This window comes from Venustampulla echinocandica (assembly GCF_003357145.1).
Source record: "Venustampulla echinocandica strain BP 5553 chromosome Unknown scaffold_2, whole genome shotgun sequence".
Lineage (NCBI taxonomy): Eukaryota > Fungi > Ascomycota > Leotiomycetes > Helotiales > Pleuroascaceae > Venustampulla > Venustampulla echinocandica.
In genome coordinates this window covers 1,823,791-1,851,054 of record NW_022474207.1, presented here as the reverse complement: position 1 = coordinate 1,851,054, position 27,264 = coordinate 1,823,791, and the positions used below count along the sequence as shown (strand labels likewise).

At 48.5% G+C, this 27,264-nt stretch overlaps 10 protein-coding genes across 10 annotated transcripts; 7 read left to right on the top strand and 3 right to left on the bottom strand.

Moving 5' to 3' along the window:
- Nucleotides 1-71: 71 nt before the first annotated feature.
- Nucleotides 72-1,049, top strand: BP5553_04969 (Clavaminate synthase-like protein; the record flags this gene model as incomplete). The annotated part of the gene is made up of 2 exons (XM_032013592.1): nucleotides 72-339; nucleotides 397-1,049. The coding sequence occupies 2 exons, from the start codon at nucleotides 72-74 to the stop codon at nucleotides 1,047-1,049; spliced, it is 921 nt and encodes a 306-aa protein (XP_031870192.1).
- A 440-nt stretch (nucleotides 1,050-1,489) lies between these two features.
- On the bottom strand, nucleotides 1,490-3,595 carry BP5553_04968 (uncharacterized protein; the record flags this gene model as incomplete). The annotated part of the gene is made up of 4 exons (XM_032013591.1): nucleotides 1,490-2,537; nucleotides 2,594-2,800; nucleotides 3,140-3,179; nucleotides 3,238-3,595. The coding sequence occupies 4 exons, from the start codon at nucleotides 3,593-3,595 to the stop codon at nucleotides 1,490-1,492; spliced, it is 1,653 nt and encodes a 550-aa protein (XP_031870191.1).
- Nucleotides 3,596-7,209: 3,614 nt separating this feature from the next.
- BP5553_04967 (uncharacterized protein) lies at nucleotides 7,210-8,223 on the top strand (the record flags this gene model as incomplete). Its single annotated transcript, XM_032013590.1, has 1 exon — nucleotides 7,210-8,223. The coding sequence occupies one exon, from the start codon at nucleotides 7,210-7,212 to the stop codon at nucleotides 8,221-8,223; it is 1,014 nt and encodes a 337-aa protein (XP_031870190.1).
- Nucleotides 8,224-9,182: 959 nt separating this feature from the next.
- BP5553_04966 (Uncharacterized protein) lies at nucleotides 9,183-9,564 on the bottom strand (the record flags this gene model as incomplete). The annotated part of the gene is made up of 2 exons (XM_032013589.1): nucleotides 9,183-9,326; nucleotides 9,427-9,564. The coding sequence occupies 2 exons, from the start codon at nucleotides 9,562-9,564 to the stop codon at nucleotides 9,183-9,185; spliced, it is 282 nt and encodes a 93-aa protein (XP_031870189.1).
- A 631-nt stretch (nucleotides 9,565-10,195) lies between these two features.
- Nucleotides 10,196-11,699, bottom strand: BP5553_04965 (S-adenosyl-L-methionine-dependent methyltransferase; the record flags this gene model as incomplete). Its single annotated transcript, XM_032013588.1, has 5 exons — nucleotides 10,196-10,441; nucleotides 10,492-11,216; nucleotides 11,271-11,353; nucleotides 11,448-11,482; nucleotides 11,562-11,699. The coding sequence occupies 5 exons, from the start codon at nucleotides 11,697-11,699 to the stop codon at nucleotides 10,196-10,198; spliced, it is 1,227 nt and encodes a 408-aa protein (XP_031870188.1).
- A 2,691-nt stretch (nucleotides 11,700-14,390) lies between these two features.
- On the top strand, nucleotides 14,391-15,896 carry BP5553_04964 (PLP-dependent transferase; the record flags this gene model as incomplete). The annotated part of the gene is made up of 1 exon (XM_032013587.1): nucleotides 14,391-15,896. One exon carries the CDS (start codon nucleotides 14,391-14,393, stop codon nucleotides 15,894-15,896), a length of 1,506 nt encoding a protein of 501 aa, XP_031870187.1.
- Nucleotides 15,897-16,519: 623 nt separating this feature from the next.
- On the top strand, nucleotides 16,520-17,860 carry BP5553_04963 (uncharacterized protein; the record flags this gene model as incomplete). The annotated part of the gene is made up of 1 exon (XM_032013586.1): nucleotides 16,520-17,860. The coding sequence occupies one exon, from the start codon at nucleotides 16,520-16,522 to the stop codon at nucleotides 17,858-17,860; it is 1,341 nt and encodes a 446-aa protein (XP_031870186.1).
- A 469-nt stretch (nucleotides 17,861-18,329) lies between these two features.
- Nucleotides 18,330-19,406, top strand: BP5553_04962 (putative l-ascorbic acid binding protein; the record flags this gene model as incomplete). Its single annotated transcript, XM_032013585.1, has 2 exons — nucleotides 18,330-19,119; nucleotides 19,168-19,406. The coding sequence occupies 2 exons, from the start codon at nucleotides 18,330-18,332 to the stop codon at nucleotides 19,404-19,406; spliced, it is 1,029 nt and encodes a 342-aa protein (XP_031870185.1).
- A 2,007-nt stretch (nucleotides 19,407-21,413) lies between these two features.
- Nucleotides 21,414-22,019, top strand: BP5553_04961 (uncharacterized protein; the record flags this gene model as incomplete). The annotated part of the gene is made up of 1 exon (XM_032013584.1): nucleotides 21,414-22,019. One exon carries the CDS (start codon nucleotides 21,414-21,416, stop codon nucleotides 22,017-22,019), a length of 606 nt encoding a protein of 201 aa, XP_031870184.1.
- Nucleotides 22,020-23,563: 1,544 nt separating this feature from the next.
- BP5553_04960 (Amine oxidase) lies at nucleotides 23,564-24,980 on the top strand (the record flags this gene model as incomplete). The annotated part of the gene is made up of 3 exons (XM_032013583.1): nucleotides 23,564-24,059; nucleotides 24,125-24,913; nucleotides 24,973-24,980. 3 exons carry the CDS (start codon nucleotides 23,564-23,566, stop codon nucleotides 24,978-24,980), a joined length of 1,293 nt encoding a protein of 430 aa, XP_031870183.1.
- Nucleotides 24,981-27,264: the final 2,284 nt, after the last annotated feature.

Sequence of the window (27,264 nt, the reverse complement as noted above, 5' to 3'; positions counted from 1 at the left end):
GTATCGATACTTATAAGTTATACTGGCAACGATACTCTGGATTGCGATATCAATTCGAAACTCAACCTGCAATGGCCTCCACTACAGCTCCTCAGGGGGGGCTTTCACAAGATCAGCTTTCGACCTTTGAGCGCGATGGATACCTCCTCATTCCCAATGCACTCGACCAGAAAACCGTCTCCTCCCTCCTCTCCGAAACCCAGTCAATGCTGGAGAACTTCTCCTTAGATGATCATCCCATGACAAAATTCTCGACCGGCGAAGGAGCAGATGGAGAGCACGTTGGAGATGACTATTTCCTAAGCAGCGGAGACAAAGTCCGTTTCTTCTTCGAAGAAGGTACTTTCCCACCACAGCTTCGGCTTTAGAGAGCAATATATTCTAACAGTTATCCAGACGCGTTCGATGCCTCCGGCAAACTCACCAAGCCCAAGTCTCGTGCAATTAACAAGATTGGGCATTACCTCCATGCACTATCCCCGCCCTTTGCCGCTCTCCTCTCCCCGTCATCCACACACTCCCCTGGCGCAATAGCTCGCTCGCTCGGCTTTCGCGATCCGCGATGCCTCCAGAGCATGGTTATATGTAAGCAGCCCGAGATTGGAGGCGCAGTCCCCTCCCATCAAGACTCTACATTTCTATACACAGATCCTCCGAGTGCCGTTGGTTTCTGGTATGCACTAGAAGATGCCACGGCCGAAAACGGATGTTTAAGTTTCTTACCGGGAAGCCATAAGACAGCACCCGTGAAGCAGAGATTCGCAAGGAAAAGTAATGGAGCAGGCACGGAATTTATTGATAATACCGGGAAGCAATTTCCAGTTGGGGAGGAATATGTGCCTAGCGATGCAGAAGGGGAATATAAAATGGGTGAGGTGAAGGCTGGCACGCTGGTTTTAATACACGGAAATTTGCTCCATAAGAGTGAGAAGAATGTGAGTCAGAAGGGGAGGATCATTTACACATTTCATGTCATTGAGAATGACGGTGCTGTTTATGATGAGAGAAATTGGCTGCAGCCGCCACAAGAGGGTTTTACAAAGATATAATAAGTGGTATTATTTTTAACCCAAAGGGCGATATCCGTTACATCGCTCAATTATCCTAGCTTCTACTTCGCTGGTTACTCCCCTCCAGACCTTACTCCACTTCAGGTTTGCAGAGGGGGAGGCCACTAGCCATTGAGCTCTGACCTATAAGCCCCTGTCTTATTCAAGTTGCTTCGAGGCCACCATCTATCCCAATATGCCACAACCGGGGCTCTATTCTATTCTAGAACCTTCCCTCACATTTGTTCTTCCTAAACCAAAAGTGCTTGTCGCAAGATTTTCGAGCTTTCGTGGTCAAGTGCTCAGTCTCCCTCCAAAACTTTGGAGGCTAAAATTTTTTGGAGTCTTCAGGATGTTTGATCGTCGCGAGACATGTATGGCATAACCTTCTCCAAACTCCATATTGCAGGACATATCTAAATATTGAAAGAAGGGCGAATCTATAATTCTTCGTCGCTCTGATCAGTTCGCAATGGTACAGTATTTTCCGATACTGCATCTAGATTCTCCAAATCATCTAGATACCCATCTCCAACAGGCACTGGCTGGTAGTCACCCCAGCCTTTCGTTTCCAGGTAACCAAAAATCCACACTCCACTCCCAGCAACGAGGGTAATAACAGCTAAACAAACGTACGGTAGGCCAATCCAGCCACCGCCCTTATTTATACCAATCGTGTAGAGCCAATTGATCATGGGGCCAGCAATCAGAGCCCCCAAGGTCTCCACAACGGAGATAGCGGCATATAAACGCCCGGTATGTTGCTTGTCGACCAGAGTCGTTATAAGGGACCGTGTTAAGGACGCGAACCCGGTTCCCAAGGTCAATATTATCATGCCAACGACCCCAAGTCCGATCGTGGGACTGATGCCTACCACAGTAGCTCCGGCTGCAAGCATGAGGACGGAAAACCGGGAGAGAATCAGATCTTTCCCTTTGGATGTAAAGTGCAATCGATCCATCAAGAATTTTGAAAGGAGTGGGATGATGGCGAGTAGAAGGACAATATTTACCAAGGCTCGGATGGAGAGGAGGAACCCAACCTCCCGGATCTCCCAAGAGTAGCGTTTGGATATATATCGTACGGAAAGCTCGCCTGACTGCCGAGTAAAGGGCTGGACGATGGACGTAAAAAGTAGCAGCAACACAGGTAGTGACCGAAGAACAATGGTAGCACTGCGGGCCTGATTGAAGCTATCCAGGAACTGGGATTTGAGGCTTGTAAAGAATGTGGAATCATCAATTTTTCTGCTAGGGGAGAGATCTCGCTCGGCTGGCGAGATTTTGACAAGCATTCCGGACGGTTCGGAAACCCGAAGATGGAGAGTCTCGGGGATCACAACGACAAAACCGGCCCCCATAACTACGAGAATAAATCCCAGGATCAGTGCGACCCAGGGTGATTTCATCATAATGGCGCCGGCGACGGTAGGGCCAAAGAGTTCTGCCATAAGGCCTGCAGCTGCCCCAACGAGGAAGAAATTCGCTCTAAGAAATTGGTCAACCTGGGTTGTAAATATCGACCATCCATAATTACTACTTACCTAGTTGCCTCCGTGGTGATATCACATCCGATAGTATAAAACGTCATAGAGGCCACTGCTTCGCCACCCCCAATGAACATGAACACAGGCGAGAGCCATATCCATCGCAAAGGTATTACTTTCCAGAACAAAATCACTGTTATATTGAAGATCCCAGCTAAGATCAAACCAGCCATTGAAAGCAGGAACACAGGTTTTCGCCCAACCCTATAACAACACTAGTTAGACTTGGCATAATATAGTTACTTTCACCATTGCGTTATTGAACCCTGCAAGGTCTTATAGTGGGGGATTGGGAGGCTTGCAAAAAATAGTGCGGCACCACTTGGTCTAGCCTGAACCGCTCAATTTCAATGACTAGTCGAGTAGCAACGTTTATTCCACCCTCCTAAACCACTTGTTTAAGCCCAGGCGTTTGTAAGGGCTTTGTATCCAGCTGTATATTCGGTAATTGATGGTGGGTGGGTTCAAAATCGAGGGTCTTAATAGCGAAGGCAAACCTCGAGTATTATGAGGGCGACTATTAGTGGAAATAACACAACTTACCGATCAGCAAGTAGCCCATAGGGAATCGTTGTTAGTAACCCTAAATTCCCAGGCCCGTTAGTCCAATATCTACTTCCAGCTAGATAGTTGCAACATACCCGGTATAGGTGTTAAAAGCTGCAACACGCCAAACAGTATATTCAATTGGTTCTGCACCCCATCCGCTTTGCATATCTTCTCATCAATAGGCTCATCAAAACCAATATGGCCCTCCCCCTCGATATCGTTGAAGTAGTAATGGCAGGCGATATCCTCGAAGAGCCGCAGACCCCCAAGTCCCATGAGAATGCCCCCGAAAGCCATAATAAAAATTATTACAAACAGCAGGGCCACCATTACTAGGGGGGAACGAGTCCGGCGGAAGAAGGTCAAGATCCGGTTTGGAGAGGATCTAGGTGGCGGCCCGATGTCCAGCAACGGTGACCCTTCTTCTCGTTCGTATCTCGAGGAAGCCATGGTTGAAGGCGTCGTTGAGTAGCGTCATGTATCGGTCTCGAGACAAGGGAGGAGGATCGGGGATTCGGAGGTGTGTCTCGCAGGGCTGGATCCTAGAAAGATTAGTTCGCGCATATGCGTCCGCTCGATCATTCCTCTAGGTCTGCGGATATATTTCATATATGCATGCGATGAAGGATAGCAATTGAGAATGGAGAGAACGTGAGAATCGGAAATTCAGGTACTGTGTCAGCTTTATGCTGACGTGCATTAAGAATGATTGGAAACAGTCTGACTGGCGAACGCGGCGCGGAACCATGATTCGGTCTCCGATCCAGCTGGGTCGCGCAGAAGGGGAAGATCGTCGGAAAATAAGCCGCGTGGCGATGAGATATTAATAGTCCTGTGATGACCACCAACCTAGGAACATATAGGCCTTCTGAAGTGCCCAGTGGCCTTCGGACGAATGTGCTGTGCTGGTGCCTGGTGGTGTTTGCTCATTGATGATTGTAAATTCCAAGTTCGAGCTGAATCACCCTCTGTCCAGTCCAGCGATCTAGAAACGGAAGCCGAACGGGGGATACCTATCCTTAGAAGAAACACAGAGTGGTCTTCAGCTGTTCTGCAAGAATCTCCATCATTTTCTGAGAACCAGAGAGACATTTGGAATTGATGTCCTCATTGGAGAGATAGATGTCGAGTCTTCAAAAGAAAGACATCTGGGGGACTCCGCGGTTGACAGGTCAAAAAACCTCAAGCGAGTGGCTTCACTAGACAGCGCATCCAATAACTTTACGCCACATTGTTAGTCCCGGCATGCATTAACTTTGTAGCCTGTTAATTGTTTCATCTCTCCTTCGTTATTTCACATCGTCGTTTTGCATCACTTGCAATATCTCACAATTTGTGCAGCAGTACCCCTGACTCGTCACAAACGGTCGCTATGCCTTGACCATGACTGTAGCGACGAATTCATTGGTTGAGATGAGACATTTAAATATTCGAATGGAAAGAAGAAAAAAGGGTTAGCTCTAGGTCTTTCGAATTCTTGATCTTAGCACGGAGTTTCATATAAACTCGTCGACATCTTAAACTGCTTGTAAAGGACTGAGTCGTCTGAAGCTTCGAGTTCTATTTCTACGCGTCTATTATCCCCCTTTAATCTTTCCTTTCATCCCATCTTGTTCGTTACTCAATGGCCCCCTTTGGCTAAATTGCCTTATTTGTCCGAAGATTAAGAGTATAGTTGAGGAGAGCTAGATGATGGACGGGGTCTGCTCTTCTGTGAAGGCTGTTGACGCGGAGGCTGTACTACTATTCGTAACGCAAGACTTTTGCTGGTTATATCCTATCCTGTAAATCCTCGGATTTTGGTACAATTGGGCGACTTTTGAAATAATGATATACTTGGCCGTAAGCAACAGAGATACCAACTCTACGGTATTTGCCATCGTCAACCGTATCCTCAACCTTTGTTAGAATGAGGCCCACTGCTGGATTCCCATGAAAAGACATGCAGAGTGATCAGCACCATAACCGGGTGATAATTCAGATGCCCTGTCATCGTGATGGAAAGTAGGACATCATTCCTCCCCATCAAGAAGATCCCAAACATGTTCACCAAGTCGGGACTCTGGATCAACTGATATTTGGCTGTGTGCTAGGGAAGATCAAGAAGTAGAGCCTCCTTCCATAGCCCAGCAACGTACGTCCACCTTATCAGATTCTAGATTTCCTTCGCATGACCGGTGATGGCAATCAATTTTTCTTTTTCCATTGACAATGCACACCAGCCATAAAGTTTAATTATGACTCAACACGCCTCGATCGCTAGCTGGTATTCCACCTCACCAACAATGCTTAATGTTAAATATCGTGTCGAAGGTGGCAGTCCAGAGTTGATATCAGCCGATTTCAGAGGCAAATCTACCCTGTATCTGTTTGGCATCGCCTAGGTTGGAAATTTCAACCAGCCTCTTCGGAAATTTCCCAATACTTGAGATTTGTCGACAGGACTCGTGGGTTACCTAGCATTCAACAATCTATTTTCTGAGCACGAGCTAAAACTGTGTCGGACCAAGTATTTTCCGTCAATGAATCGCTCACCGTCTTAAGCTCTGGGCCTAGACACAAACCAGTGAGACATTCTACCATCGTAAAACGCATCTATAAATAAAATCTCAGTACCAACTCCTTGGCATGAGCATAGTAAATAGAAGATTACATTTAGCTTCTGCGTACTGAAACGTATTCCTGGGACAGTCTGGTTCCCAATAAATGCACATGACAAGTGTCCCGTTTTGAGCCTCAACGCCTTAGAAGGCTTTTGTGCGAGTATGTGCTTGACCTAGTGTTGTGTCATATGTAACTTTTGATTGTATTAAGGTCAACCCTCCCGGCCAGATTTTTCAAGGTGCTCTTGGCGAGGAAGATGAGAATTGAGATATTCTCCAGTACTCCACAGGATATAGTCTGTTATAAAACCCGCCCTACAGCAGCTACACGACCTCCTGTTGACCACATTTAGATCTCGGAAGCGTACTGTATCTTCCATAGATCGCTTTAACTTTAGGCCAACAGATCATGGGCAAAGATGGTAATCAAAGACAACGTGGTTTCGCTCTAAGACAAACAGTTCGATATATGAATATTTCCGAAGAAAGATGGTGAGATAAAAAGTGAAATAATAGATACCGTAAGACTTATAGTAAGCTACAGTGTGAGGAGATGCCTTCCGCTTGAATTCGTCGGATCCCAAAAGTGAGGGAATGCCCGCTACGAGAACTTGTAGTTAGTAGATTTGGCCAACCTAATCTTGACTGCACAAGAAACTGTAATAACCAACCTCTTAAGTATGACAAAACATTACAATGTCTTGTGTCTGCCCCTTCACTTCTATTACTTCTGGGTCTCACTAAGATGGATGCGGAAAGGAGAGGTAGGATTGTAGAAGCAATTTTGTCTCTTGCAAAAGAACTTATCTGTTCATAGAAAGCCTCTTTTGGAGGAGAGCCACTGATACACCTAAGCCATAGCGGCGGTCAAACCTTCATATGATTTAACCCTTTTAAGCACTAGCTTTTAGGTCACTTTTCAAGGCTTTGCTCTATAGATTTTAGTACTCTAGAAATAGACAATGTGGACCGGCTATGAAATAGCCATTCGGTTTAGATCACTAGACTAAACAGCGAAAGCACCAAGACTTAGATGGCTGACGACTTTCCCTAAACGCAGTCTAGCCGTACTATGTGAAACATAACAAGTCGAATCAAGGAAGAGACACCTAGCCAGAGAAACTAAGTGCCAGGTGCAGTGCAATCGCAAAATCCATGCTAGAACGGTCAATTGCAACCGCTCAAGGGTAGACCTGGTTGCATGGCCTCACCATGGGCTATTGGATCTCACATGCGCTATTCACTTAGCCATTGTTGGCCGAAGAGTGTAGTGTTTACTTTCAGTTTTCATCCGAACAGAATATCGAGGTCAGTAAATAGTAGTGAATATTGTCGAGGGTGTAGTTGACCGCCTACGCGTCTCGCGTAATCTATCAGCCCGCGCATCTTCATCTTCAACTTTGACTTCCCTGCTTCCACACAACACGGCAATCTGAAGCGTCTAGAAGCAAGATTAATATCATGGATCTCTCCGGCATAGACGACCAGACAGCAGCACTCATCATCCAGTTCCAACTGGAGGATAGCCGGTTACTGGCCGAAGAACATGGAGGCAAGGGCAAGGCTCGCGAAGGTTCGATCTCCGATTCCCAATTGGCCTTCCAACTGTTCGCCAAGGACCTGAAGTGCAAGGCTACCCTCGTGGCAGATACGCATATGGCAAAGAGCATTGCACGAGCTTGCCAGACGGACGGAGGCGCGTTGGCAACTGCACAGTCGCAGGAACATTCTGCGATCGTTGATCGACAAATGGCTTGTCACCTTGGTGGTGTAACAGTCCGAACCCCAGTAGATGCTGGCACCTTCAATGCGGAATCCCTTGACGACGAGCTAATAGATAAACTCGAGGCTCACTATGGCGCACGCCCAACTGAAAACCTGGATCACGAAGGTGACAGTATCATGGCATATGCTGATAGCCAACCGGGTGACACGCCAGAAAGCTCGGCTTGGGCAGCCGGTCGGCCCCCAATTGTCACCTATCGGCAATGCATAGTTTGTGGGGAGGATGTCCAGTTCTTCGACGTCGTCCGAGTGCCCTGTGGCCACGAGTATTGTTGCGGCTGTCTGCACCAGCTCTTCAAGGCATCACTGACGGATGACTCACTATTTCCACCTCGCTGCTGTAGACAGCCAGTCGCATCTAGCATCTTGCGAGTCTTCCTTCCTGCAGATTTACTCTACCAGTACGAAGAAAAGAAGATCGAACATGAGACTCCGAACCGCACGTACTGCTCCAATGCTTCGTGCTCAGCCTTCATCAAAGCAGAGAACATTGCGGACGAGCGGGCGAGCTGCCGCGTTTGCTCTTGCATAACGTGTACAATCTGCAAGGCGAAAGCTCACAGAGGAGATTGTCCTGCCGACACAACACTGCAAGAAATGCTATTGGTAGCAGATGCGAATGGATGGAAGCGTTGTTTTGGATGCCGGCGATTGGTGGAGCTGGCTCACGGATGCAATCACATAACGTAGGTTTCACTTCTCTGCCATTTAGAATAAGCTTTGAATACGAATCAATACTGACCGTTGCATCTCCTCTGAACAGTTGTCCCTGCAGTGCTGAATGGTGCTATCTCTGTGGTGTGAGATGGAAAGGGTGCAACTGCGAATTATGGGACGAAGACCGCCTAGTCGAGCGCGTCGAACAGGTTGTAGCAAGGGGGCCAGCCCATGCCCATCCTAGGGAGCGAGTGGCCGAGAATTTGATGGTGCAGGATAATTGTCGGCATAGACATTGGAGAAAGGTCAATGGGAGACATCGCTGCGAAGAATGTTTTCGAAAACAGTCATGGTACATCTTTGAGTGTATGGATTGCGAGATTCAAGCTTGCACTATGTGTAAGAGAAATCGACTGTAAAAGGATCGAGGGCTGTGGAAATCAGAAAGAAGGCTTTCAAAGACTGGAGGATGGTGTAAGGAAACCCCTAAACAGGTCTAGGTCTGGTTTAGACAGCACACCTTTGCAAATAGCCTACATCTTCGTGTCAAGAATAGGAAATAAAACAAGTTTAAAGCTTATCCGCAACAATATAATCCAGTAACAAGGAAGCATGGAATTTGGTCACAGGGTGGACTACATCCTTTCTTGTACAAAACTGCGTGAAATAATAGAAGCCCTTTCATAGGATAACTAGCTTAGTCAAACACCAAGCGCTCCCTTGAGCTGGCATGGTCATTAGATCTTGATTTCTGTTCGACTATGCTTCTGAAATTCCCACACGCTCAATCGCCCCAGTTTCGGGTCGATGGGCTCTCCACTTAGGGGCCCTTCTCGATGTAGTGGCCATAGTCATACGGGTGAGTTTCTCACCCCGCCTACCCCACATCCGAGGGCATTCTTCCCAAGTTAATCCTCTCCTGCACCAGTCGTCCGGCTTCATATCATCCATAAATCGTTTTCACATCCTGACATCCTGCCCGACGACCATTCTCAACCAAACTTCTTACTCCCGCCCTTCTTCTCCTCCGCCTCCTTCTTATCCTTATTTTTCTTCCCACCTTTCAACAACTCCAAATGTCCCGCTTTCGAACCGAGCGTACGTTCCGTCATCGATATTAGACCCGAGGAGTGTTTCTATTATTTTGTCAGCGCCTCTTCATCATACTGCACGTCTTATCCCAGTGTCATTCTCCTGATCAGAATTGCAAGAAAGAGAAAAGTAAGGAAATCCTACCTTAGTCATCTTAGCATTCCTCACGAGAACCTGTCTCTTCGGTGCGATTGTCCGGGCTCCCTTTTTAGGTCCCAGTGCAGACGGTCTCCGGCCGGTGGAGGCGGTGGATTTTCTGAGTTTGACTGTTCCTTGCGCCATTTTGAATCTGCTTTTCCTGCGCTGGGCTATGTGTTGAGGCGAGTCGAGTTGTGGGTTTGTATATTTTGTATGTTTTCTCTGGGGTTGAAACTTTCCGCGATGCAATGCGGTCTGGCGCCTGTGGATATTTTGCGGATTAGGTAATCTGAGCCCAAGCGAGTCGATGTTCCCCCACTTCGCTCGTCCCCCCTTTCCCAATTTGGATCACAACCGAGTACCTAGGTACCCTCAACATTTCACTTATACCAAGGCAACCATAGCAGCGGATGACAAGATACAGCATACCACGGTCTGTGGGCTCAATAGTGCTTTAGACACAAAACTAGCTATTCTATCTACTTAGAACGCGCAAATGAAAATTATCCATGAGTATTGACTGAGTTGAGGCATATCGTTAATAAAATCGCATCTCAAACTACTCGTATATGGGGGGACCGTCAAAACATACTTCATGATATGAGGTCACCCGAGGTCGTCCATCCATCCCCCATGCGCCTATTGCTAAACCGTTCTTGTCCTCTCATTCGAACGCCCAAGCTATGCAGTTGACAAGAGTGCCGCCCATTTTCCTAACTCTTTCATGTGTCCCGCTAATTTCTCGTGACTGCGTCATGTCATTGTCGTGTCGTTATCATGGGAGGGGCCCTGGATTATGACTGGCTTGTCCGGTATCAGCGGTAGGAGATTTAAAGGGCCCCGGCGTGCCAATACCCAGACCTGAACCCGGAACCGGTCCGTCGGGTCGGGTCTTTGATGAAGAAGCGGCGGTCCGTGCCAGTTCCCACTCGTGAGGTTTCCTCCCAAAGACCACGAATACTCTGTTGTAGGCGTGGACACGCTTGTCTGATATTGACTTGCGCACGTTCACGAGATATACCTATGTGGGTCAGTATGTCTCTCGTGAGGTCATGGCCGGGAAAAGCATACCTCAATTTCAGTCTTGCTCCAACTCAAGACCCGCGAGAAGAGGCCCATGCTGATCCCAGCTAAGCCGGCTAGCCAATTGTCCTCCTGCATCTTTCCCAATGTCTTCAAATGTTTATCTCTCGGCCAGCTGTTTACGGGAAGCCTAAAGACCTTTTCTTGCACGTCCACAAAACCCGCCTGCTCATACCATCGCTTCAGCTTATTTGCGATTCTCATGGGCCTGTCCGCTTCCATCGCAGCATAATCAATAGTTTGATTCCAATCCAAGAAAGGCCAATCTGCCGGCATACTCCCGTCATCGCAATACAGCGTGGACATCATCTCTTGACTCTCCATGTATCCGCCAGGTTTGGTGTAGTGAAAGGCTCTATTAATGACTTGTCGAAAGTCCGTAAAGCATCCAAGTAGTACTCTGGTATGGATATAGTCAAAGTGTGATGGGGGAAGCGCCCAGTCCTCCTCGCTTGCATCGTCAATAAAAAATCGGACATTCTCAGGAACAGTGTCAGGTTGAATTGGTGATAGATCTGTTGCCTCGATTTGGGCCTCGGGGAACTCATCACCCATCTCGATTGCCCACTGTCCTGTTCCTGTTCCGATGTCGAGGATGTGCGTTGGGTTCTTAAGGGGCGCAAAGTAGTTACGGTCTTCAAAACAATACTTGAGTATCTCGTATTGGAAATCTAACCGGTCGCGCTCAGTTGGATCATTGGGAAAGTGGTACGCTGAAACCGCCTGTCAGTTGAACTTCGCAAGAGGATTGAAGTGGGGAAAATTACTGCCGGCCCGATAACCATGATATGTTCGACCATTTTCCTTGGTGAACTCATAGACGCTCTCTGTGAGCGATTTCGTCCCTCCACTGGATCATGTTAGGACGGCACGGCCAACAAAAAATGTGCGTGCGGCGCAGTGTCTCGTGCGACATCGCCTCCAAAGCATTGGAATTCACTTACCTCGAGCTTCCTGGACTACTCGCATTCGACGCAGACTAGATGCGCAATCATGTCAGTAAGGAAATGTCTTGAAGGCGCCATGTGATGGGTCATATCCCGAGCGGTGAGACCTACATCTGGCTCAATAGGTGTCTCAAAACCGGGCATTGGAGAACTCTGCGCTGAGGTTTCTCCTGCTGCTGCCATCGCCATCGCGAACGCCTGGCTGGAGCTTCCTGGAACGGCCGCCTTCTGACGCTCTGGTTCGCTCATGATTCATATGCTCTCCAAGGAACCGTCAATCACACACTAGATCTTCTGTCGGTGGGAAGTCCAGAGTTGGGCCGCGAGGACTTTCTTTTTTTCATGAAGAGCGTAAGAATGAAGAGCGCCGAGTTGAGGGGACAGCCGGACAGGTAGCGGACGATATCGAATTAAATGGCAGACGGGGGCCGTGGTTTCCAACCCGAAAGTCCAACGAAGTACAGCGAAGGAAAGGAGGCGTTTGGGGGTGGGTCGGCGGGAGCCCGAGTCTTTGGCACTGGGAACAGAGCAGGGACGGGCGGGAACATAAAGAATTCCAGCGACTTGGTATCGGTTCTGCAGGCTGCAGCGGGGAAGGGATTGAGTGGACGGATGCAAGTGGATGTCGATGTGGAGGCAGCTAAATCAGAAGTACATGCTAGGGTATCGTGCTAAAGGGGGCTGCCCAGTAGCCGTGCCCAGTAGCCGAATATCATCGGCGATGGCGTCGCTGTTTGGTACTTTTGGGCCCGGGGTTGGTTAGTATGGTTACCCGGTAGTCTTCATCCTTGGTCTGCAGATGCGGCGCATGCCGGTGGGTTCAGACTCGAGAGTCTAGAGGGAGACCAGCGAGACCAGCTACTGCGAGCAGTGCACCGGAACATGCGGATCGAGGGCTGTATTTCTGATTTCCGTGCGGGAAATACTGGCTTGAGAGCTACCTATCTGGGCGTTACTCCGTACCTAGATAGGGAGGCAGATGTCAGCGATGCCTCAGCAAAAGCACTATTACTTTGCTCAGTTGGAGGGGCGAGGAGGCCAGTAGAGGCCAGTTGTTCCAATTCCAGCAAGCCCGTGTGAAAGCCTTTCGATCAAAAAGTCACGGCGGTGGAGGGGTGTTCCTGGCCTGGTGGATGCAATGCAGAACGGGTAAACTCGCCCGAAGGTGGGATTGGAAAGTAAGGTTACTGGAAGTACCGGCCTCATAGGTCAGCTGGTGATTACCTTATGACGGCACCAAGTACATCATTAGGTGCCTTAATTACTCACCGCTAAGCTGTCTCGTTCTAACGACCTAGGTACTCTAACTTTCGCTAACAGTAAACTGTGCTTTAGTAAAAATGTACTCCACTAGTTCTCTAAAATATATGAAATGAGACAAACAAAATATATCATAACAGTAGCGGTACGGTGGAATCTCCGTACTTTCCTCCGTATGGACTTTCGGTACTGAATGCCACCCGAAGGGAACCGACCTGCAGCGCCGGAGGGCAACCTGCATACCTGGAACGAGCAAACATTCGCCCCGACTCAAGCCTGCCACTTTTCCTGCCGCGAGAATAATATATTATTGTGCGCATCCTGCGTCTAGGCTGGGCGACCTCGTGCAGATAAGGAAAAAGCACCCTCTGAAGGCTTCACTAATCGCGAAGTCCGAAGTACGGGGTAGCACAGCAGCAGCCACAGTGAGTTCCTTTTGCCAAGGTTCCCGACTATGCGCTCGTGGCGCGGGAAACAAAAGCACTTCAGCTCGTAGTGCGAGAATATACTCCGTATAAAACTGAACCGTTTTCAAGTGGTCGATGGACCCCAGGGGGGTCGGCGCCACCGGGAACATCCCCTAGGATGATTTATAGGCACAGCCGGACCATTGACCAAACTCGACGATTCTTGGGCCCCGAGCTCCGAAGTTTGAAGTATTCTTTCTTGCATTTATGTTTCAGGCTTCTGGGATCCAGCAGCTGGCAATCTCTCTCTCGTTTTGGCGCATGTAACTGGGTACCTAGGTACATTGCATTATATTTGGCCTAGGACTGAAACCGCATATCACTTCAAGCCCTTTGCTTTGTTGACTCCTGTCCCCCACCTACGATTTGATCTTTGGCATTTTGGATTCCGTTTGGGTTGCAAAGTGCTCCCCCAAACCCCTCCCTTCAGACGTTCCAGGCTTCCTGCGGTACCACTCGAGTACGTTGCCCCCGCCGAGTTTACGTCAGCTGAAAACGGAATAGTGGGAGATTAATCAATTGCACGCCACCCAAGTGCTAGGATCAATTGCCGTGCTGCTGCAAACGGAGTATTACGACATAGTAATAGCAGTATCTCTGCCTTTCTGCTTATAAATGGCCAGATATAAATGGACAGCATAGGGATAGCGTTTCAGGAGGTCTAGGGCTCAAAGCCTAGTTTCCAAGCCCCGGTCCCTGAACTACCGGCACCGTAGCAAGGCATAATATAAAACAGAGAAGCGCAGAACTTGTAGAGTTCAAGGAAGGAATGATATAACTAATGGTTATTATTCATCATCCGGGTAATATCGCTCGCTTAGCGGCACCGATCATAGGACCGACCCGGTCCCGCCGCCCCCAACTCCGTCCTTCCCGCCCCGCCCCCACTCTCCCAGTCTAGGTCACAGTAAAATTCGAGCGACACTTTTCTTACTATCAAAGTACTGTCTCCAAAGTTCAATTCGACCTTGATGGAATGTCTTGAATCAACATTGCAAGATTAGTGAGCACAACCGCCTCCATCAAGTATCATTCTATAGAGACATAGGAAAAAAGCCCCCGCTAACTCTTGCTATAACTTCATTCAGATTCTTAGACCGAAATATAGCTTCAGCCATCACCGCATAATCGTAGTCCGACTATTCACGGCCCGTGGAACCGAGCCATTCTCATCCGTCATAGGACAGTTATTACGCATGTACCTTAAGTAGACATGGCAGACTTTGTATCGTCGTCCTACACCAAACTCCGGGATGTGATAAACGAGACATCCAACGATGCCCTTCCACCTGTCTCATCCATCGTCGCTGCAACAAAGTCGCTCCCGGCTTTCTTCTCACCCATGGGACTCGGAGAAGAAGCCACTCAAGCCCATCTCCTTTCCGACATATGTCCTGGTTTCAACGGACCCAAGACCTCCGCCAATTACTATGGATTTGTGACAGGAGGCGTATTCCCAATAGCTGAGGTGGCTGATAATATTGTCACGGCGTTCGATCAAAATGTACAAGTGCATCTACCCAACCAGAGCATCAGCACCATTGTGGAAGGAAAAGCCTTGGAGATGGTGGTTGAGCTATTGAGATTAGGTAAGGGATGGGATGGAAGAACGTTCACCACCGGGGCCACGGGTTCTAATATTCTTGGGTTGGCATGTGGCCGAGAAGCTGTTGTCAAAATGCGTCTCGAGAAGGTTGGGGAGCAGGCTGGACCTGGTGAGCTTGGCTTGCTGGCGGCCTGTTCTAAAGCTGGTATCAAAAACATCCAGGTCCTGACCACCATGGGCCACAGTTCATTATATAAAGCTGCAAGTGTCGTAGGCCTTGGCCGAGCTTCAGTGAAAGAGATCCCAGTCAGTAGCCAAGAGCCATGGAGAATAGATCTCGACAAGTTAGAGAGCGAGCTTAAGCTCTCAGACGAGGGCATAGTCAGTATTGTTGCCCTGAGCGCCGGCGAAGTCAACACCGGCAGATTTTCAACCGATGGCCTCTCGACCATGAGAAAGGTTAGAGCGCTCTGTGACCGTTATGGCGCATGGCTGCACGCCGACGGAGCCTTCGGCCTCTTCGCTCGCAGTCTACCCGCAACACCCGAGTTCCAGTCTCTCATCGACACCGCTGCGGGTCTGGAACTAGTTGACTCTCTCGCTGGTGATTGCCACAAAATGCTCAATGTCCCATACGATTGCGGCGTATTTATTACACGCTCTTCCTCTACTCTCTCCTTAGTCTTTCAGAACCCAAATGCGGCTTATCTCTCATCCGGCCCCTCCGATCAGCCATCACCACTGAACATTGGTCTTGAGAATTCGAGACGGTTCAGGGCGCTGCCTGTGTATGCGGTGCTTCTGGCATATGGGCAGTATGGATTAGGAGATATGTTCGCAAGGCAGGTTAGATTGGCGAGGGCTGTCTCGGAGTACTTGGATAGCAGTGACTGTTACGAATTGTTGCCAAGCGGCCAATCTTCAACCAACAGTGATGAGCAGACGAAGTTTTCTCTCACACACATTATTGTTCTGTTTAGAGCCAAGAATGATGCTATTAATGAGGAGCTGGTTACAAATATCAATGCTACGAGGAAGATGTACGTTTCTGGTACGAAATGGGAGGGCAAGCCTGCTTGTAGGATTGCTGTTAGCACTTGGAAGGTTGATGTTGAGAGAGATTCGGAGTTGGTGAAAGGCGTTTTGGAAGGCGTGTTGAATGGCACTCAGTAGATTGTGTTGCACTATTATATGTCTCTTGATCTATGGGAGGAGGTATTCTATATTTAATAGCCTAGAGTTTCCGTTAATCGATCATCGATGCTAGATTTGGGCTTAAAACGGAGTCTAAAAGCGATAGCCCCGAGATCTACTACTCGAGTAAAGGCGGTATGGGTTGAACTCTTATCTCAAGCTTGTACGAGTCTATGCTCTAAGAGGGAAAGTAAAAATAAGATAAAATTCGTCATTACTACGAAAAAAGATTCCTTAATGTTCGCGTTGAGTACGGCGATCCCTTTGAGTTAACGTGGGGAAAAGAGGCCAGAATGTGCGATCTGATGTCGGTTACGTCAACCAGTCGTGACGTAATATTTATCGCTATACGCAATGGCTTGCCTGTTTCATAGGCTATTATTTATTTTACTTCTAGTTAATAACATGCCATCTTTAATGATGTATTTAGTTCACTATCTCCTTATTCGATTCTTAGTTCCCTTCTGTATTGTTCCATTCTCTCTTTCCTTGATATCATGTATTTCAACCCCTTAAATTCGCTTCATTTTCACCTCCTATAGTTAATAAAAATATTTCCAGTATTCCACTAGTCTAGGGTCTTACTATATTTTGGTATTATCATGCCATCAGCTATCTCAGACGTCTTTAGTAAAGGCGCCAAACTACTCCCACCTATCACCGACAAGACCTTCAGTTCTTACTTCGATTTCCTTGGCAGTAGTCGCATTGTTCTTCTTGGAGATGCAAGCCATGGCACTTCCGAGTTCTACCACGCTCGTGCAGAAATCACAAAACGGCTAATCGAACACCATGGGTTCAAGACTATCGCCCTCGAGGCAGATTGGCCCGACGCCGAATCTCTCGATCGCTACGTCCGGCAACGACCCGGCCCCCAGGCGAATATTGAAAAAGACGTTCCAGATGGTGCGCCTTTCAAGCGCTTCCCGACCTGGATGTGGAGGAACCGAGAGATGCAAGATCTCGTCCACTGGCTACGCGACCGCAACGCTGCTCTACCAAAGACCGAACGCTCAGGCGTATTCGGCCTCGACTTATACAGCATCGGTACATCTCTAGATGCAGTAATCAAATATCTCGATCAGGTTGATCTCGAAATGGCGCAGAAGGCTCGTCGTCGATATGGATGTATTCAGCCGTATGTAGACGAGCCGTCAAGATACGGCCTTGAGTCCCTCCTGTCGCCTGATTTCGAGAATTGCGAAAAGAAGATCATCGCCATGCTTCGCGATCTAATGAAAAAACGCCTTGACTACTCGTCGATGCATGAAGATGGCGAGGAATTCCATAGCGCGGAACAGAATGCACTACTAGTGGCGGACGCAGAGAAGTACTATAAATCTATGTATCATAGGGATGATCCCAGCTGGAATCTGCGCGACAAGCACATGTTTGAGACTCTGGTACGGCTGATGAAATTTAGAGGGGGCAAAGTGATCGTATGGGCTCACAACAGTCATTTGGGAGATGCCAGATACACAGGTATGAGCAAAAGAGGAGAATTGAACCTAGGCCAACTATGCCGCGAGGTATTCGGGGACGAAACTATTATTCTCGGTTGCGGAACCCATACCGGTACTGTTGCAGCAGCTGATAATTGGGGCGGCGACATGGAAGTCATGAATGTTGTCCCGTCTCGGACTGACAGCTGGGAGAGGCAGGCGCATGATACGGGACTTAAAAGTTTCATCTTCAATATTAAAGAGGCGTCATCGAGCGACGAGACTTTGAGGGAGAAACTAATGCAGAAGAAGCTCCAGAGGTTCATTGGGGTCATCTATAGGCCTGATACGGAACTCCAGAGTCACTATAGCAGTGCTATACTCGGGAAGCAGTTCGACGCATACTTGTGGTTTGATGAGACCCATGCGGTCAATGCACTGGAGAAGAAGCAGCCCAAAACACCATTGTCTCTGGAGGAGACTTATCCTTTTGGCGAGTAATTACAATAAGGGTCAACGAGCTCGGAATAAATAACAAAAATGAAATACTTTATTTTTAACAATTCCCTGTCTTCGATGTTGATACCACAATGGTGGCCCCAGAAGTTGTGTTGATATGCAATTAGACACTTGAATGCCGGAGACTTCAATAATTCATCTAGCAGACGAATATATACCTATTAGTACTATACGTGATTTTGATACCTGCTATCTCGACTGCGACTAAAACCCCACCTTCCTACCAGTCTACGTCATAAAGTCCGACGTGGTGTGATGTTTACGGAAAGCCTTACAGGCTCCCGAATATAATTAAACAATAACATACTCGCATATTATTAGGACTATCCGTCCATCTTTAATGAATCCATCTAAGTGCACTAGGCTTAAATTCCGTTTTAGAAGTCAATGTTCAACGAGCTGGGTCACTCAATCCCAGAAGTATTCCAAAAACTTACGCCCCTTCACCAGGATGCCTTTAACACAATCACTGATCCGCTTCGAGGAGGCAATGGAGAAGGTGTACGGGCCATTTGAAAGGATTCCAGGAGATACCATCGCGAAGTGGATTCCACCTCCGAAATCTGGAGGCCATAAAGGCCGCTATCTTTGGACAGATGCCTTCGGCGTCGTCAACTTTCTAACTCTACACCACGAAACATCGTGTACAAGGTATCTTCACCTTGCTAAGTCCCTGGCTGAAAACGTCCACAATATCCTTGGGTGGGAACGCGATGGTAAATCGAGACTCCCTGGGGCCACGGATAAGGAGCCCTTGAAGGGTGGGCTCAGAATCGGCAAAGTTGATGCAACAGGCACAGACGGTGATGGGCAATATCATCATTACTTGACTCTGTGGATGTTCGCCCTAAATCGACTCTCAATTGCTACCAAGGATAAGGAATACAACACAAAAGCTATCACGCTTGCAAAAGCCATCCATCCGCACTTCGTTATCAAGTCCGGAAACACGCCGAGAATGGTGTGGAAAATATCATCAGATATGAAGAAAGTCCTAGTGCCGAGCGAGGGTCATCTTGATGCTGCAACGGGATACGTAGTGTGTCGTTTGTTGCAGGACAGGGACGGAAGCGACACATTGAAAGATGAGATAGCTGATTACAAAGAGGTGATGGAGGAAGAAGGAAAATTAACAGCATCTAAAGACCCTTTGGATTTGGGGATGGCCTTATGGATGTGTCATTTCTTTAGGGAAGAGGAGTGGGCTGCCGATTTAGGGAAGAAGTGCATTTCAAATTCAAGTAAGATAGTACTGGACAACCAACTTTTTATGTGCTAATTGGAAACAGCAATGTTATTGAAAGAAAGGGGAGGGCTTTTCGATCGCCCTCCGTATTCGCGCTTAGCGTTTAGGGAATTTGGTACAACTTTGGGAGTTAAGTGTTTTAGCAGAGACGAATACTTGGACAAAAGAGCAGATGATGTAGTAAAATTTTGGGGTGATGAAATGACCGGGGCTACTCCAGAGGATTTGAAGCCAATTACGCTGGTGATGTATGCTGCGGCATTGATTCCAGGAGGTGAGTGAAAGAATTCCAAGGGCTCAGGAGCAGCGCTGACGAAGAGAAAGCTTTCCGGAAGGGTTATCTTATTGAACCAATAACATGAGTACCTAGGTACCTATCTAGCCAAATCCGTACAGCTTTACGTACGGATTCTCTTTGTAATTAATAGCCAACAAATTCTTGTTCAGCTAGTTCAGTTAGCTGTTTGGATCTGCTCAGTGATATGGCAAGGTAGAGCAATCGTGGGGAGCGCTGTATATATCGAAATGATTTCAGATACAATCCTCAACGAGATCTGATTGGATTTCTAGGAGCCGAAGCGAGGATAATGTTTTCTACTGTAAATGAGGCATTACTAAACGTACCAAGGAGAATTTTTTTGAGTCTGCTTGCAGGATTAGCACTGAAAATATGAAGCGAACTGACGGTTTCGACCTATGTAGGGGGAACGCATCAGGTTCTAATTGTTAGTCCTCCTAGGACACTTTAATGCCACTCCCTTCTGGGAGACGGTATAGAACCAGGGTACACCGAATGAACATCCCACTCTTCTAGGGCTGCCAATGGACATTTGTAGGATAAATTTGTTCAATAGCTGGGCTTTATTTCTAGACTGTGGAGATATCCCAGTTATATCGTAGGACACTGTCATGCTCCAAAAGAACGGGCTGGGGGAAAAACAGGAATATGCTTCCTCGAGTCATCATTCTTGGTGGTGACTATGCCATCACCTCGCCGTTCTTGAGCTCCATCAATTGCGCTTACCCATCCTAGTGATCCGCTTCAATTCTCATCTGGATACATAGAACTCAAAAGTCTTCAATGGATCAACAAGCAAGTTGCCGGTGGCAATCATGCTACATAATTCCACCATGTTTGCTAAGAGGGATTGCTTGCAAATAACAGCAAAACCACGGTAGTATTCGGACAACCTTAAGCAGCCCAGCGACTACGGGAATAACGGATATTGTGGGGACCATTGGCATGAGCGGGAGTATCAAAAAGATTCATAATCGTGCTGGTACTACCAGCCCGGCCTGTGTGTGTGCTTATCTGCCAATCGACATCCACATTCTTGAGCGGGCTTCTAAGACCCCTGGGCTTTAGCAATCAATCCAGGCTGTCATAGTGCAGTTGCACGAGCAATTGACTGTTGTGGCTAGTAGCTAGGCCAGCGCGAGAGTTCCGCACTATTATTATCCCTCCGCGGCGGCCCCGGCGGCATCAACCTCGCTGCAGCCGCTCCGATGCCAATATTAAAATGCCGGACAGACTATGAGGTCATGAGCTTAATATTCAAGAATGGGCTGTTAAACGAAGCGCACGGAAGTTATACTCCGTACCTACCGGTAGGTGCTGTAGGTAGGTAGAGACGAGATGTGGCTGTAAGATTTTAGTCGATGTCAATAATACTTATCAACTCTGCCGATTGTGCCAAGCGAGAATATCCCAGATTTAGGTATTGGGACCTCAACCCACGTGGTCTTCGGGTCGACTTGACCGTTATTATATTAATATTAGTCTGCTCTAGAACGACTATCTACTTGATCTTAGCTACCTACTAGATCCGCGTAGTTGAACAAGCCCAATGATAAACACATCCGAGCACAGCAGCATTGCTCCCTGCAACCGTCGCATTGTGTCCCCGTATCCAGCTCTTGACCTGCTGCGCCCCGATAGAGCCCAGTGCCAGTGCCAGTGCCAGTCCCGGCCTGGCTCCTTCGTACAAGTTTCCCGAACCCGCTGCCCGCCAGGTCGCTGGCGGGAGTTGGGCAACCACAAAATGTCTCGCGATTACCTCGTACATGTCAGACTTTGATTTTCCCCCTTTGATCTGTTCTATTCCACCTCCACCTCCACCTCCATCTTCGTCCTGATCCCTCGACCGCTATCCAGGAGCCTTCAAGAGCCAGTCATCCATCCTCTCGCAAGAGACTTGGCAACTCATGAACTAGCAGCTGCAGAGTATTCCACCAACAAATCTCTTCCAACCCGTCGACTCCAATAACCCCGAAGTGCTAGCCAGCAACATGGCTTCGAATTTCCTTTTCCCAAGTTCTGACGATGTCTGGACTACCCTCGCGAATCCTACTCCCACGCGGCGCTTTCCTAAGGCCCAAGAAACATCGCCTTCCGCTTCGAACCCCGGCCACGATCCTGAGGACAGTCTCTTCGAGCGACTTACTAGTGGATCTAAGGCTGGCGTCGCCATGGCTATTGTCATCGGCGTCGTCGTGGTCATAATACTTTCGGCGTGGTTCTGCTGCAATTGCTGTGGTCTGAGGAAGAGGAGGAACCCTCCGCACAACAACCCCCGGGTCACTAATGTTATGCCGCTACATACGATGCAGAACCGCGTTCCGCCTGTGCCAGTTGCTACACATCCGCCTGGGGAGGCACCTCCACCAGCATATGAAGAAGTAGTGCGGCCTCAACACCCCAGAGTCATGACAGACGTACCGCATACGAGGGAAGAGGATGCCGGAGTGATTTCCGATGGGAAAACGCCTCTGAGCGAGATACCTTTTGAGGATGTTGTTCTTGATCATGCGAGCTCTCAGAGTTCGTCAAGTAGGACGTTTGAGCAGAATCACCACGGGTTTGGCGGAGACACCAGGGGCCATACGAATTCATGAAGGATATGATGTTTGAGGAGATGAGGAAATATTGGGGAAGCAGAAAGCGGCCTCCTCGACCCTTACCGGCGCCATGGCAGGCCTTTCGGAGGCTTGAAGGACGGTGTACGATCGATTAAAGGTCGACAAGATACGATTCTAGGGTGGTGCCGGCACATACCAAATTGACTAATCAGTACTGCTTGGAATGGGTGGCTGGGCTGGTTATGAAAGGAGTGTTGATAACCGGAGTGAAGGAGCCCTATCCCCTAGGTCACGGTGGGGCGAGGCACCGAAACAGCAAGACTAGGAGGCTATCGAATGATATATTTCAAATGAGAGGGACTGTAACATATTAAGGGAAGGGGTTCGCATCCATATAGGCATCTCGACATTCCGAGAGAAATGCCCAGATAATGTCTACTCCAAAAAATACCATACACGCAATACCCATGCCTAAAGTTCCTTAGTCATTGTCCTTTCTGAGCAGAGTGTTTATTCAGCACAATGTTTACGGCTATTTCCCCAGGTTTAGAGGATTAGCAAGCTCCGTTGCCAAAGTTTTGGGGGGGATTGGCACGGCTCGCACAACATTTGAGTGCGTAAGCGTCGCTGTCGCCGAACCCTGCGCCACTTCAAGGTGACGCGTTGTCTCTGCTGCATCACGGTTCTAATTCAACGAAAACAAGGAGAGCCTGCTAATACGTAGAGTTGCAATCGGTAGGTAACCCCAATGCGGTATAACAAAACCGAAGAAATACATCTAGTTACCAGAGCTTTTTGTGAGTAAGATTGAGGGAAGATCTGCGCACTCTGCAGCATTGTCTCGGACACATCCTGTTGTGCTGGACCGATCCTCGAATACATACTACCCAACGACACGACTACCTTCACGACGGGCGACTTTACTACAATGCTAAAGTTGGGGAGGATCCAAAATACCACGAGGGCCTGAGATTCTATGCTCGAAATTAAACAAACTTCTCGATGTTAAAACATTACTTGGAGCGCTCTCCTCGGAGACCCGTTTATGCCTATTTCGCAATTGCCATCTTGCGTGAGACAAACCCGGGGGTCTCTAGGTTGTGCTACCATCAAGTTGCCATCCAACTTAAAACCTACGGGGATATACACAGCTCATAAAGTATCCTACTTGAATTCAGCCATTGGCGTCGTTCGTCTTTGAAGATCTTAGCCACGATAATGTCCCCTTCAAGCCGAAGGATACAATACCGTCCGCCATGCATGTGGAACATAACGATATGTTCCTCTGCTGCAGGAACGGCTGGCGACTCGAAAACTGCATCAAGATGGCTGGGATAGTTCCTACAATATATCTGCAGAGTAAGTGAGTCCAAAATCCCATTCAAGCGAGATTCTCCTCTCTGTTTAGCTTGCCGTCTCTGCGAATGGCTCTATCTCTACCATGCAAGAACGTCCGACTCCAACTCCTCTCTCTTTCCCTCCTACTTTCCTTTGTCCATCTTACAACTACTAGCCCTATCGTCCCCCGCTATCAAAACGGAACATGCACGAAGACAAAAGTGGCGGTCCTCGGTGCAGGCATGGCAGGCATCACAGCCACCCAAACACTGCACAACGCCTCGATCAGAGATTTCATGATCCTAGATGTGAACGATTACATCGGAGGCAGAGTAAAGCACACGACTTTCGGAAATAATGCCGCAACTGGTGAACCATATACCGTCGAGTTAGGCGCGAACTGGGTCCAAGGATTAGGCTCAGAAGGAGGACCGGAAAATCCCATCTGGACGCTGGCGAAGAAGTGGGGATTGCAGAACAAGTACTCGAATTATTCGTCGATTCAGACGTATGATGAGAATGGCGCTACGGATTATGCTGCCCGGCTGGATGATTACGAGAATGCGTATTCCACCGTTGAGCAAGATGCCGGGACGATCCTCACTCAGACCTATCAAGATCGGACTATGAGGACGGGGTTGAGTATCGCGGATTGGAAACCGAAGAAGAATATGCAGAAACAAGCAGCAGAATGGTGGGAGTTTGACTGGGAATATACTTATTCTCCTGACCAGTCTAGTCAGGCATGGGCGGTTGTGGCAAGTCCTCCCTTCGATTCGATAATATCGTCGTTAAATGCTTAGAGTATCAGAACTACAACAAAACATTTTACCAATTCAGCGGGGAGAACAACTACGTCTTCGACCAACGGGGGTTTAACTACTTCATCCAAGCCGAAGCATCCACCTTCCTCACTCCCAACGATACCCGTCTTCACCTCAACGCCAACATAACATCCGTTGCCTGGTCTTCCAACTCGGTAACCATCACCACCGCTGATGGCTCCTGCTTTCAAGCCGACTACGCAATCTGCACCTTCAGCCTAGGCGTCCTCCAAAACGAAGCCGTAGATTTCACACCGGCACTCCCATATTGGAAACAAGAAGGCATTGAAAGTATGCAAATGGGAACATACACCAAAATCTTCCTTCAATTCCCACCATCCCCGGACGGTACATTTTTCTGGGAAAAGGGCGCAGATTCAAACACGCAATTCTTCCTCTACGCCGATCCCATCGAGCGCGGCTGGTACCCCGTTTGGCAGTCACTCTCAGCACCCGGTTTCATCCCCCGCTCGGGTATCTTCTTCGTCACGGTGGTATACGCACAATCCTACCGCGCAGAACACCAATCAGATGATGCGACTAAGGCAGAAGTCATGGCTGCCTTGAGAAACATGTTCGGGAACGATATCCCGGAGCCGCTAGATTTTATGTACCCAAGGTGGAGCATAGAACCCTGGGCTTATGGCAGTTATTCGAATTGGCCCCCCGGACTAAGTCTTGAAACACATCAAAACCTTAGGGCGAATGTGGAGAGGTTGTGGTTTGCGGGGGAGGCTACTAGTGTGGAGTATTTTGGGTTTTTACAAGGTTCGTTTGAATGCTATGTTTATATTGTTTCATTCTTGTTTGCTCACTCTGGCAATAAGAAGAATAAAGGCTAATTCATTACTTGGGATGATTAGGGGCCTACACAGAAGGCCGAATTGTGGGAAATACAATTGCAGACTGCATTAATGAAAACAAGACTGTATGCGAAAACGAGGCTTCCTATCAGGGGCTGTATAATAAGTGAGAGGCACATTTCACAGAAGAACGGGTGGTTGTGGCTGGTTTGATGATAACCCAATTCAAGCTCAGAGAGGTGTAAAGATAATTTTAAAGATCTTGAAATACATCGCAATATTATGCAGTTGTGTATTCCCTTTTCAGCAGCTACTAGATGAGAGTTAAATAAGATTAAAGCCCATATACCAGGAGTGACACGAAGCACAAGAATTCGCGCGAGATTACTTGGATACGGACGAGGAAGGCTGGACCGCTTCCCAGTTAGATTTTAAGATAAGTGCGAACCGAATATAGCCCTTTTAAGCTATTTCTAGAGCGGATGTCCGGAGACAAGACAAGACAAAGGGACAGTTGAGGCAGATTTTGTCTTTTTTGAGAGCCCTAAGATATATACTAACTCCAATACCTACCGTAAATTGAGCTTTTGGCAATCATAAAGCTTCAAGCTATCGACCATTCCCAATTTCACCGCAGCAAGAAGGCTTGAATGGAAGAAGATATATTGCCTTGCGACTTGAGTATTGCACGTAAAGTAAATCCCGAAAACATGGCCTGGCATGGCCTGAGTTGGAGACGGGCACTGCATAGGCTCTGTAGTACACTTGGAGGTTGGTGCTACTTTGCATGTATTGATTCAGCTATCACCCAACCACCTAATAGGGGGGAGAAAGCGGCACGGCGGGACCGGGACGTTCCACGGGCGTCTTTCCCGCCAACCAGCGCCACTCGTACGGCGGCAACTAAGACTAGACCAGCATCCCCGATATTCGGCGGTGTGATAAACAAAACCATTATTGTTGGATTGGAAGATTTGACTGGTCCCTCTCTGTTTCCATTAACGGGAAAGGAGTGCACAGAATCGTGAAGTGATCGGGGAGCGAATCATTCACGTGACACTCCCAACCCCCCTTGAGGTGCAGATGCAGATGCAGATAGATGCAGTGAGCGTGCGCAGGCTGAATAGATTCTTCAAGTGCCTTGGGCGGGTGACCTGCTACTCCAAGTCAGTTGAGACACTCGACTTCGACTTCCAATTCAATTGGCATTTGGCATTTCGCAAATGTAGCTGCTTCTCTTGCTTTTGAGGAGAAGGAGGCTGGGCAATACGGAAGGTGTGAGTAACCACGGCTATTGGTTTGGCTGGTATCGTCCATACGGTGTGGAAGCGCTTTGCTCTCTTTTGCTTTGCTTTTGACTTCCGCTCTTTGCCCCTCTCCTGTATCTTGTCAGTTTTTCCCCTTGGTTTTGATCTATCGGCTTTTCCTCTTCCCCCTCCCCCCTAGCAAGCGTGACGCTATTGCAGCTTCTGGCCATGTTCTGTTCTCGGCGATGCCTCGGATGGCGATGGTGGCATAGCTGATTCGCTGCTCAGCTGCTGTAACCTGACTTCTATTGCATGCGACTCATGCAGCCGCTCCTACTGGCCTGCTCCAACGTGGGACTTGAGACGAGCAAAGAGTCGATTTGCATCCTGCTCGGCGTGTTGCAACGTTTGATTCGAGCATCGCCGCCAAATCCCAAGGCCGGGAACAGAGTCCCCCGCCCAATCAGGCCGTGAGTTGGGTGCTTCACTGGCACCAGAGCCCTCCGTAAAGTCGTAGACAGTGAGATATATGGTTGGTTTGGTTTGGTTTAGTTGTGCTCTGTACCTGGTACCTTCGTAGCGTAGTCTCCAGCGAGTCCAGTCTGCTCCCAGGGCCAGATCTTCCTTCCGTCATTTGCTCCCCAGCCCTTCAACATCCCCGAATTACGAGTGCAAACCTCCCGGTCCTTCGCGCTGGACTACTCGAATCGCATTGCAGTTGTCGCCAGTGGGCCCCATCGACAGAGACAGTCACAGAGGTGCACCGTGGTCTTGTATACGTGTACCTGACGTCGGGAGGCTGGGTGCCGCCGTGAGGTAGCCTGAGTGCCGTTTCGTTCAGTCTTGGTTGGCGCCGCCTTGGTTGGTACCAGTGCAGAACACACTGGACTGTACCCTCAGTACTCTTCAACCTCCAGCGCCATCGCATCTCCTGAGCTCGTCCGTCGCATTACACCTCCCCTCCGTCCTCACCTTTGTAACCTCTTCTATCCTCCCTCTGGCTCGAGAACGCCCCGTCTCAACTGAACGACCGCGATTTTCCTGTTCCTGCCATCGCCCTGTACCCTCC